We start from the raw sequence: 12,839 nt of genomic DNA on the forward strand, positions 1-12,839 counted from the left end.
ATATGTAAATTCTGCCAGATGGAAATAAGTCCAGGTCCAGCTTAGGTGTCTGACCCTCCAAGGGAGGAGTTGTAAAGTTTGATGGCCACAGGCAGGAATGACTTCCTATGACGCTCTGTGCTGCATCACAGTGGAATGAGCCTCTGGCTGAATGTACTCCTGTGCCCAACCAGTACATTACGTAGTGGATGGGAGACATTGCCCAAGATGGCATGCAACTTGGACAGCATCCTCTTTTCAAGTTTGTTAAAAACAAATTTTAAAAACAACTAGATAAAATTAATTTTCTATCTTTCCATTCAAAAGTTTGAAATAGTAATAAGAATTAAAAATTACTTTTCACAAATGAGACTAATAAGTATTTTGTTGGGATTACTGTTCAACATTTACCCCCTGCAAAGTAATATTCTTTTATCAGTTGCTCAATGTACACAATCACTGGAATGATAACAGGCTCTGAGCTTGCACAAATCTAAGTTGAAAATGTCTGGAGGAAGAAACACAAGAATACAGGAAGTAGAAGCAAGACTATGTCAGTAGGTTTCAATCCCAGCACCATTTCTAGCTTCATATCCCTTGACTCCATAACATCCAAAAACATCTACTGAATTCTGCTGGACTGCTGGCATCAGAATGTGTGACGACAGTTGTGGGCCACCCCCAATGCACCCTCGCTTGCATTGGTTGTTAATGCAAACGATGTGTTTCACTTTAGTGTTCGACGTACATGTGATAAACAAACTTGAATCTTGCCTTGTGTATATTCAGCAACAGTGCCTCTACAGCTTTTTAAAAAAAATCACTTTCCTCTCTAAAATAAATTCCTTCTTGTCTTAATTCTGAATGGATAACACAATTTGAGATTGTGGTTTTTGGTTCTAGTCACCCTTTTCTTCCAATAATCAGAATAAATAATTAGAATCATAATGGATGAACCCTTAGGTACTTCAGAATCAGGTTCAACATCACTGGCATAGGTTGCGGAATTTGTCATTTTGGGGCAGCAGTACATTGCAATACATAGTAATAACCAAATTACAATAACTATATTCAAAATAAGAAAGTCAAATTAACTAAGTAGTGCTAAAAGTGAGGGAAAATACCGAGGTGGTGTTCATAGGTTCATTGTCTATTCAGAAATCTGATGGTTAAGGGGAGGAAGCTGTTCATGAAATATTGAGTGTGTGTCTTCAGATTCCTGTACCACCTTCTGGAAGGCAGCAATGAGAAGAGAGCATATGCTGGGTGACGGGAGTCCTTACTAGTGGATGCCACCTTTTGGAGCCATCACCTTTCGAAGGTGACCTCTGTGCTGGGGAGATTAGTGCCCATGATGGAAATGGCTGAGATTACAACTTTCTGCAGCTTCTCCTGATGCTGAGCAGTGGCCCCTCCATACCAGATGGTGATGCAACCAGTTGGAATGCTCTCCACGGGACATCTGTGAAAATTTGCAAGTGTCTTTGGTGATCTACTAATTCTCCTCAAACACTTAATGAAATGTAGCCACTGCCATGTCTCTTTTGTAATTGCATCAATATTTTGGTCCTAGGGTAGATCTTCAGGAATGCTGACACTGAGGAACTTGAAACCACTCACCCTTTCCACTTCTGATTCCTTGATGAGTTCTGGTGTGTGTTTCCTCAACTTCTCCTTCCTCAAGTCCACAATCAGTTCCTTGGTCTTACTGACATTAGGTACGATGTTGTTGCTGTGACACTACTCAACCAGCTCCTGTATGCCTCCTCGTCATCATCTGAAACTCTGTGAACATCAGTTGTGTTGTTGGCAAATTTATAATTGGGATTTGAGCCACGCTGTCATGGCTGTATAGACAGTAGAGCAGAGGGGCCACGCATATATCCTTGAGGTATGCCAGTGTTGACTGTCAGTGAGCAGGAAATGTTATCTCCAATCCGCACAGACTGTGGCTTGGGTGAGGAAGACAAGGATCTAGTTGCAAAGAGAGGTACAGAGGCCCAGGATTTGGAGCTTGTTAATTAGAACTGAGGGTATAATTGTGTTGACTGCTGAGCTGTAGTCAATAAATAACAGCCTAACATAGGTATTACAATTGTCCAGGTGATCCAAGGCCAAGTGGAGAGCCAGTGAGATTTCATCCATTGCAGACCTATTGTAATGGTGGACAAACTGCAGCGGGTCCAGGTCCTTGCTTAGGTAAGAATTGACTCTAGCCATGACCAACCTTTCAAAGCACTTCATCACAGTAGATATGAGAGCCACGGGGTGATAGTCATTGGGGCAGCTCACCTGGCTCTGCTTGGGCACTGGTATGATAGCCGCCCTTTTGAAGCATGTGAGAACTGCAGCAGTGAGAGATTAAAGATGTCCTTGAACATTCCCACCAGTTAGCTGGCACAGGTTTTCAGGGTCCTACCAGGTACACCATCAGGGCCTGATGCCTTGCGAGTGTTCACCCTTTTGAAACATGTTCTGACACTGGCCTCTAAGACAGAGATCGTAGGGACACCATACGCTGCAAAACTACACTGGTGTAGTTGTATTCTCCCTTTCAGTGTGCGCATCAGGCCATTGAACCCATCTGGGAGTGAAGCATCATAGCCATTCATTAGGTTTTGCTTTGTAGGAAATAATAGCCAGCAAACCCTGCCAGAGCTGACGTGCATTCAATTCCATCCCTAACCTCAAATGGCATTTTTTTTGCTCTTAAAATAGCCTTCCATAGAATGCACCCGGGACTTCTTGTATAGTTCTGGATCACTGGTCTTGAATACCACAGATTTAGTCATCAGCAGACTTCAAATCTCCTTGTTCAACCACAGCTTTTGGTTTGAATATAACCGGTATGTTCTTGAAGGCACACACTCATCCACACAGGTCTAGATGAAGCTGGTGACAACTGAGGCATATTCATTCAGATTCGAAGATGAATCCCTGAATATTGTCCAGACCACCGACTCAAAGTAGTCCTGTAAGTGCTGCTCCACCTCCTTTGACCATACCTCTTGGTCCTCACCACAGGTGCTGCACTCTTTAGTCTCTGCCCATATGCTGGGACAGCCAGGTGATCGGACTTTCCAAAGTGTGGACATAGGATGGCACAGTAAGGGTTCTTGATGGTGGTATAATAGTGGTCATGTGTTGGTTCCTCTGGTGGTAGTTGTTCAGAGACTTCTTCAAGCTGGCCTGGTTGAAATCCCCCACAATAATCGGGAAGGCATCATGGTGTGCAGTCTTGTGCCCCCTGATTACGTTGCTCAGCTCCTTCACTGCTTACCTGACATTGGCCTGAGGTGGAATGTACACCGCTTTTTGGATGACAGCGGAAAACTATCTTGACAGATAAAATGGATGACATTTACCCACTAGATGTTCCAGGTCGGGTGATCAGGACTGAGACAGAACTGCCACGTTTGTGCACGTCAGTGAGTTAATCATAAAGCATACTCCACCTCCTCTGCCTTTAAAAGACTAAGCTATCCTCTCTTTGTGGGAAACGGTAAAGCTATAGAGCTGCAGCCCAAAATGCCAGGGGATAGCCATGTTTCTGTGAAGCAAAGTCAACAGCAGTCCCTGACATCCCCATGGTATAACAACCTTGCTCTGTGATCTTCAGTTTTATTTTCCAGAGACTGTACATTCACCAGCAAGGTAGTCGAGTGTGGGGGGTCTAAAGCCTCTACATTTCAGTTGTATCTGTAGACTGATACAATATCCCTGCCCCCATTTCCCTAAAGGGGAACTGCCCTCACTGCACTGCTGTCAGAGGTTCATTGATTTTGGGTATCAATAGATTTTTAAAACATCTTAAAAATGAAACTGCTTACTGAAGTACCCATGGTTGTGACTCTGGATTTCAGCTACAGTAGTCTTAAACGGAAGTATCTGGTGATTCCCAGTGGAGCTGCAGACAAGCAGTTACTATTTAATGATGCCTTCTAACACTACTTAGTATCTCCTCTTGGGCATTAGCCTCTTTACAGGAATCCATTTGATAAACTCTCTTTGCATTGTCTCTATCACATTTTATTAGTCCTGAGGTAGAGAAAGCAAGAACTGTAGATACTATTCAAAATATATATATTCAACGGCTTTTAAACTAACAGTAAGGCATCTTTATACTTGCCTCAAAATTCCTTGCAATAAAGGCCAACACACGGGAACCTTACCAAATGCCTGCTGCACTGTACCTGTATGTGAAGGTTCAATGGTTTTCGTACAACAACATTCAGGCTCTCTCGAACACCCAAACCTTTCAAACTCGGTGGTACTGTTTAAGCTCTACATTTAAACCTGGTTACCTTAAACACCCCTCTTTCCCTCCCAACCCCCTTGGTTTTTCATCAACTTCCAGAGGGCTATTGGTTTTAGGTAAATTCACTCAGAAGTTCAATCAATAGGGCTGGTGAGCAGATTTCTCTCCTCAATCCTGATTCAGTAGCCCAGACAATTACATCTTGGGATGGGATCAGATTTTTGACCCCAGTCTACCCATGCGTTGCAGAGAACTGGAACTGTGAACATTGTGCTTGTGCTTTTGCTATGTTGTTGAAAATACTTATGTGTACATTATGTGACAACATTCAAGCCTGTTTTAATGCAACTTTTATTGTGATCTTACCGGCTCTGTAATCTGCCAGTGTAACAGTCACTTCAACCCCTGGTTTCAGAGAAATTTTGACTTGGTTTTCTGTCAGAGCTTCTATTAAAGATTCAATCCCCTGTAGACAAATAAAAGAATCAATCTATCAACTGAATGAATCACAATAGAGCTCCAAACTCAAGTCACTCACACCATCCTTAACAGCAGCAATTCTACGCAGACATCACACTGAGCATCGCATTTTGATTACTGAGATAATTTGCTGGCAATTACTAAACAAAGGGTGAAATAAGTAGGCTAATTTGTAGTTCTTTGAAAGTGTATTATGTCTTTACTTTTCCTACTTCATAGTTAAAATTAGTACCAATAATTCACCAAGGCTACGTCCACACTAGACTGGATAATTCCATAACCGAAGCTTTTTCTTTTCGTTTTGACCCTCCGTCCACACTAAAACGGCATTTTCCTCCCCCGAAAACAGGGCTTTTCTAAAACGTTCTCCAGAGTGTTTAAATCTGAAAACGCCAGTTGGCCGTTGTAGTGTGTACGTTGTAACCGGCTAATTTTAAAAACGCCGTCATGACGTGCGGGAACAGATGGTGGCGGCAGCGCGGCATTTCATTGTTTTCTTGAACGCAATCTCCAACACCACAACAACAATATCTGACAATAGATGTGTAACAGCCTAATGTAACATTGTGTGGAAATACAAGATAACACCAATACAGACATGTTTTATACATTTAACAAGGTGCTTTAGTAATGTATTGCTTGTGCAAACATTCAATAGATGCAATTGTCACTTTTGCCCAGTAACTTGTTATATTGCACATGTTAAATACAGCAAAATAATACACAAAGACATGGCAAAAGTAAAGTCAAACAAATGAGGTAACAGCATATTTCACTTTTGCCCAGTAACAAGACTTATTGCATTTCATTGGTGAAGAGACTATGGCTGTAGGAAATGTTTCTGGACAAATGTGCACCAAGTCTTTCGTTTGGCAATTTCCTTTTAAGTTTTTCTAGTCTGTAACTGGACAAATGCGTACCAAGTATACCGTTTCCTTTTCGCCTGTTTTCTGTAGATGTGTCCTACGCATGCCCAGTAGGAGGAGATTCACCCAAATACCCATTTTAATGTGGACGGAGGTATTTTCAAAAACGCCTGGTGTGGACGCCTATTGTTTTCATGCGAAACCAGTGTTTTCAAAATTATCCGGTCTAGTGTGGACATAGCCCAAGTTTATTATGTGTTGGTGACTAACCCAACATGAAGCTCTCCCTAACCCCAAAAAGTGGCTGAAATACCTGCTAATTGTCTAATTATCCATTAGATTGCCACAAGAACACAACAGCAGCTGTCATCTCTGAACAATCTGAGTGATGAAAAAGGATGTTTCTACAACATAATGTAACAATTAACCTGGATTAATGCCTCTAAACTAGACGACGGAGAAAAATTGGGTTTATTCTATCTAGAGCAGAGGTTCCCAACCTTTTTTATGCCATGGGCCAATACCATTAAGCAAGGGGTTCAGGGATGCCAGGTAGAGAACCTCTGATTGACAGGAAGTTTGAGGTTTCAGACAATGCTACCGTGCTGCATTCTATTCTACCGGATGATCCTCTGGTGCTGCTGTCTCACAGTTCCAGCAAGTATGACCTTCAGTGCCCCCTTGCTGTGGCATTTGCACATTTTCCCTATCACCATATGCAATACCCACTTCCCTCTGGGTATTTTGATTTCCTCCTTCATCCCAAGCTTGTGCTGGAAATTAGGCTGATTGGCTATGAAATGACCTCTCCCCAAAGGTAGGGACCTCCAGGATTTTGACCCAATAAAGAGGAATAGTTTGTCACTGAGATTCCAGTGTTGCTCTGGTAATAACTCAGAAATAACCTACCCAAGAGTAGCAGCCTTTGGCATCACTGCCACGTCATTGCTGGAGATCCATGTTGTCTACTCTACCCAGTGTACTCACCATTCTGAGTTCACCCAATTAGCTAAAGATTGGTGTCTTTGATGACAGCAACTTCAGAAAAAGGCTAACACAGACAACCCACAAAGTATTTCCAGCTTGGTGCTTTACCACTGTCCTCAGTGTTATCTTGAATTAGGTTTATAACACCAGATTAATGGCTATGAGGTCATGGAATACAATTCACTGCTAATATTCCACCATGCTTCAATGACACCCAATCGCTCTGAATATATTCTATTTAACGTGCTAATATAGCATAACATGTCTTCCATATAATAGTTGTGGGCACGTGGCCAAGTGGTTAAGGCATTCGACTAGCGATTTGAAGGTCGTGAGTTCGAGCCCCAGCCAAGGCAATGTGTTGTGTCTTTGAGCAAGGCACTTAATCACACATTGCTCTGCGACGACACTGGTGCCAAGCTGTATGGGTCCTAATGCCCTTCCCTTGGACAACATCAGTGGCGTGGAGAGGGAAGACTTGCAGCACTGCCGGACTTCCATACAACCTTGCCCAGGCCTGCGCCCTGGAGTGTGAGGACTTTCCAGGCGCAGATCCATGGTCTTGCAAGACTAACGTATGCCTTTATTTATTTATATAATAGTTATGCCTAAACATCACTTTCCACAGATGCTGTCTGATCTGCTGAGTTTTTCCAGTAATTTCTGCTTTTGTTTCAGTTTCCAGCATCTGCAGTGAATTTTCACCCACATTTTCTGAAATACTTTGGGACATTGCTCCCTGTTATATGCACCATCCAAATGTAACTTGTCCCTATGTAATTCATGACATAATCAATTCTATAGCATCGGCTGTTTGCATAAAGGTTTGAGTTATCTTTATAATGTCAGCATCACATCACCTTGTCAGTGGCTGTGCTCCTTTTCCTCTTTGGTTTTTCCAGTGGCGGGAGCAGGTATAGTTCTGCTGTGGTGGGTAAACCTATTCTGACCACTGTCAGCAGTAATTCCTCAGGGATACCTGTTGTCTAAAACAAGCCAACATTAGTATAATTTAAAACTGTTTTACACCGAGATTATTCCAAATGCTAATTGATCTTCTTTCAAATGATTGAATGGAATGAGAGATACATTTGTTTCTACAGATGAAATTAATATTAATGAACTGGTTAATAAAATTTGTTCTAAAACTTAAATATCCATTGCCAGTAGGAGCAGAATAATTTGGATCCAATGAGGTCAAAAGAGGAAGGCCCACATTTAATATTCCTTGTGCAGTTCTTAGGTGAGTACTGAATGTTAATATTACAACGTTTGTAGGGAATATTTAATGAATTTGAAGTTGATGTCCACCATCACTCGCCAGAACTTTCCACTCTAATGCAATGCTACTGTGGAGGATAAAACAGAACATTAACCCGGGGGGAGACTGCGTACTCGCTTCATTTCAGAATCGGGTAGGAGCTAAACATACAATAGAGGGGATTTTGCCAGAGGAAACTGTGGCAAGAGAACAAGGAACCTGTGCAAATTGGGCAAGAGGAAGATGGCAGAGTGGACAGGACAGAGAGAAGGTGAAGGTGCAGACTAGGCAAGGTAGGAGGTTACAAGATGGCACGACTACTTGAAAACAAAATGGGGGGAGGAGGTTGAGGGTGTCACTTTGAAGTTACGTTATACACATCTAATTTGGAGTTTGTCTAAGAAAAAAATTAGAGTCAGAAATGAAAACACCCACTTCAATTAGCCACCGGGCAAAATGTTATCAAAGTGTATGAAACTGAATGTAATATCTTCTCAGTTTAAACACCCCAAAGGAAATCCAAATATCCAAAGTGAAATGGAAATTCAAACATGGACCTTCTTACTGGAGGATTCAAAAGAAAACAGGAGAGGGGACAACGTAAATGACAATGTGCGTGGAATGGGCTGCCGGCAACGGTGGTGGAGGCGGATCCGATAGGGTCTTTTAAGAGACTTTTGGATACGTACATGGAGCTTAGAAAAGCCTAGTAATTTCTAAGGTAGGGACATGTTCGGCACAACTTTGTGGGCCGAAGGGCCTGTATTGTACTGTAGGTTTTCTATGTTTCTATGTAAGTAGTTCTTCCAGACAGCCCATGCAATATGTTATGGCAGCTTCCTGTCACAGTATATGTACATTGAAAATAAATTTACTTTGAACTTCAGTCTTGTATGATCATGTGACCTTAGTGAATGTCAGAGGCTGAAGGACAACTTATTCCTATCATTTCACCTTCTTAGTCAATGGAAAAAGCAGTTTGTGTTATTTGGCCCAGACAAAACTATGAAAGCAATAATATCTTAGGGCAATTTTTGGTTGATAGTGACTGATGAAAATTGATCTAATTATGCATAACTAGTAATACTTAAACCAATTAAACTGTCACTTAAACCTGAAAGGAGGCAGATTCAAGTATGTGAAAGGAAAGAAACTGCAAGACTGAGAAATAACAAAACTTGGTTGCACTTGTAGAAGGCTGACTTCGATTTGATGAACTGAATATTCTCTGTCCCTGCCAAAATAATTTTGTGATTCTGTAGTAATAAAATCATTGTAAGATTATGTACCTTTTCCCGCACTAGGGTATAGTCTTAACTGGCCAACTGAGCATAAGTTCCAAATCATAGAGATAGTTAAAAGTTTATTTTCCTTCCCCTTTCCAGTTTGACATGCCTGTGATATTCTGCCAAATTTTGGTGAGACAACACTCATGTGAATAAGGTAAAAATATACTTTACCTCTGCTAAAATCCTTGATATAACGTGTCCAATATCTTCTCTCCATTCCGGCACATTAGGGTTGTAACTATCAATGTTCTGAGAAAACTCCAGAGGCAGGACTTCCAACTGATCTGAAAAAGGGATGTATTTGTTGTAGAACAGAGACTGAGGCACTATTTATTTAAATGTTATAGACTGGCAACAGCTTGTAAATTATATTTCACTTGGTTGATTAGCAAAGAGTTGGTGTTATTTTGCTATGAAGACCTCAAGTTCAAGTGATATAATGATTCATGTCACAGTAACATTTCTCAAAGGCCAGCTCACCAAGTGTATGCTTGAAGACACAACCTTACATAACCACCTGTAAAATTGGAATCTGTGCCTGGAATTTCCATAGATTCCTATCCAAAAATATTGGCTAGATATATTCAAAAAGTTTGCACTTTGTTTTGATTTATTTCTGAACTCCTAGCATTAAAAGTAATTTGAAATGTAACAAAAAAGATCAATGGGAGAAATCCCTTAAAAAAAGTTTCCTGATAGATAGCTATGTCTACCCACCACACTGTTATTGGTTGTCCAGAGAGCAGTCTTTGGGCTAGAGGGAGATATTGATGTGTTGTTGAAATGTGCTGAGAAATGGCAAGAGGAGATTAATCATGACAAATGTGAGGTGATACATTTTGGGAATACCGGTATGTCTAAGATGTACACCATGAAATTATCAGGTCCCGGGTAGTGTTGAGGTAGAGAGGGACCTTGCTTTGCAAATCCAAAGATCCTTGAAGGTAGCAGTGCAGGAAGATAATGTGATTAAGAAAGCATATGGGACATTCGACTTCATTAGATTCAGAGTCAGAGTCAAAGAGGCACAAAGCAAGGAAACAGGCCTTTGGCTCAACTAGTCCATGCTTAGCAAGATGTTTATCTGAGTTAGTCATATTTGCCTATGTTTGGCCCATATCCTTCTGAGATTTACTGTCTGTTCCATCTATGTTAGTCCTAATTGTCTGCTTTTGGCCTATGCTTGAAGCTGTCATTAAGGAAGAAATAGCAAAACATTCTTTGGAAATGCTTGATGCTGTCATTAATGAAGAAATAGCAAAATATTTAGAAAGGAGTGGTTCTATTAGACAGACGCAGCATGGATTCAGAAAGGGCAGGTCCTGTTCGACAAACTTAGTGGAGTTCTTTGAGGACATAATGAGTGCAGTGGATAGACGGGAACAGGTAGATGTCGTATACTTGGATTTCCAGAAGGCGTTCGATAAGGTGCTGCACAAGAGACTTATAAATAAGATACGGGTGCATGGAGTCGGAGGAAGTGTATTGGCGTGGATAGTGGATTGGTTAACCAAAAGAAGGCAGAGAGTTGGTATAAATGGGTGTTTCTCTGGTTGGCAGTCAGTGGTGAGTGGGGTGCCACAGGGATCAGTGCTGGGCCCGCAGCTGTTTACCATTTACATTGATGATTTGGAAGAGGGGACAGAGTGTAGCATAGCAAAATTTGCTGCTGACACTAAACTGAGTGGAAAAGCAAATTGAACAGAGGATGTGGAGAGTCTGCAGAGGGATATAGATAGGTTAAGTGAGTGGGCCAAGGTCTGGCAGATAGAATACAATGTTGGTAAATGCGAGGTCATCCACTTTGGAAGGAATAATAGAAAAGCAAATTATTACTTAAATGGTGAAAGATTGCAGCATGCTGTTGTGCAGAGGGACTTGGGAGTGATTGCGCATGAATCACAAAAAGTTGGCTTGCAGGTACAACAGGTTATTAAGAAGGCAAATGGAATGTTGGCCTTCATTGCTGAAGGGATTGAATTCAAGAGCAGGGAGGTCATGCTGCAACTATACAGGGTACTGGTGAGGCCGCACCTGGAGTACTGTGTGCAGTTCTGGTCTCTATACTTGAGGAAGGATGTACTGGCTTTGGAGGCCGTGCAGAGGAGGTTCACCAGGTTGATTTCAGAGATGAAGGGGTTAACCTATGAGGACAGATTGAGTTGTCTGGGACTATACTCTCTGAAGTTCGGAAGAATGAGGGGATCTTATAGAAACATACAAAATTTTGAAAGGGATAGATAAGACAGAAGTAGGAAAGTTGTTTTCATTGGTAGTTGAGACTAGAACTAGGGGACATTGCCTCAAGATTCAGGGGAGAATACTTAGGACGGAGATAAGGAGAAACTGTTTTCCCCAGGGAGTGGTGAATCTGTGGAATTCTCTGCCCAGGGAAGCAGTTGAGGCTTTTTCACTATATATACTTAAAAAAACCGTTAGATAGGTTTTTACATAGTAAGGGAATTAAGAGTTATGGAGAAAAGGCAGGTAGATGAAGCTGAGTTTATGGACAGATCAGCCATGACCTTATTGAATGGTGGGGCAGGCTCGATGGGCCGGATGGCCAACTCCTGCTCCTATTTCTTACGTTCCTATATCCTCTGAGCATTTCTTATCCCTGTACCCGTCCAACTATCTTCTAAATGCCGTTAATGTACCAGTCGCAACCTTTCCTCTGGCAGCTCATTCCATGTATTGACCACCTTCTGGGTGGAAAAAGCTACCTCTCAGATTAGTTGGGGGGAATGAATGGAAGATCAGAGAGATTATGGTCAAACATGAAAAAAAAACTGGCCGGAGCTCAACAGGAGTATAGTGTGCAGTAAAACGACTGGAGAGGCTGAGTCTATTTTCACTAGAATGACGGAAATTATCAGTGGACACAATTAAAAAATCTTTTTCCCATATCAAAAGTAGATTAAAATAGAGGATATAGATAGAAGGTCAGGAATATGAGATTTAGAAGGGAACTGAGGGAGACCTTTCTCACCCAGAGAGTGGTGAGCATCTGGAATACACAATCTGAGAGAGTCACTGACAACAAGCAAGGCTACGTCCACACTACGCCAGATAATTTTGAAAACGAAGCTTTTTCTCTTTGTTTTGACCTTCTGTCCACACTGAAACGGCGTTTTCAGCCCCCAAAAATGGAGATTTTCAGAAACGGTCTCCAGAGTGAATAAATCTGAAAACGCCTAATATCCGTCGCAGTGTGTACGGGGTAACCGGAGCTTTTTAAAACCGCTGTCATGATGAGCCGGAACAGATGCCGACAGCCCGGCATTTCATTGTTTTCTTCTTATTATTCTTATTATTATTACTACTACTTTATTGTTGCCAAAGAATTGATACTAGAGCGTACAATCATCACAGCGATACTTGATTCTGCACTTCACAGAACCTAACAATTTCAGAACAGACGGCAATGAGACTGAAGCTAGAAGAGTTAGAAATGTACTCACCAAATACTTTGACCCATAGCTTACTAAATAAAGAAGTATACTCACTTTGCAGTGTTTTCTGTCCTTGCTTCTATGAAGGTGGTTTACCTATTTATGCAAGTACTTCTTTGACAATAGATATGTAACAGCCTAACGTAACGTTGTATGGAAATACAAGATAACGCTGATGCAGACGTTTTATACATTTAACAAGGTGCTTTATTAATGCAACAGTGTTAGTCAGTTTTTCAATGTTCGTCGTCAGCCGGGTCATACTGT

General features: G+C 41.5%; 1 protein-coding gene across 3 annotated transcripts in view; it reads right to left on the minus strand.

Moving 5' to 3' along the window:
- The window catches only part of sorcs2 (sortilin-related VPS10 domain containing receptor 2), a 729,701-nt gene that overhangs the window by 30,080 nt on the left and 686,782 nt on the right, over positions 1-12,839 (minus strand). For 2 of the 3 annotated variants that reach the window (XM_072255908.1, XM_072255907.1), the window contains exons 22-24: positions 9,292-9,404; positions 7,431-7,556; positions 4,604-4,703 (exon numbers count right to left, since the gene is read on the minus strand). In XM_072255908.1, the coding sequence (XP_072112009.1) occupies positions 4,604-4,703; positions 7,431-7,556; positions 9,292-9,404 (339 nt within the window). Of the gene's footprint in view, positions 1-4,603; positions 4,704-7,430; positions 7,557-9,291; positions 9,405-12,839 lie in introns of those variants that run through there. The other variant, XM_072255909.1, reaches the window with a different exon arrangement.

Source organism: Mobula birostris, chromosome 4 (genome assembly GCF_030028105.1).
Source record: "Mobula birostris isolate sMobBir1 chromosome 4, sMobBir1.hap1, whole genome shotgun sequence".
Taxonomy (NCBI): Eukaryota; Metazoa; Chordata; class Chondrichthyes; order Myliobatiformes; family Myliobatidae; genus Mobula; species Mobula birostris.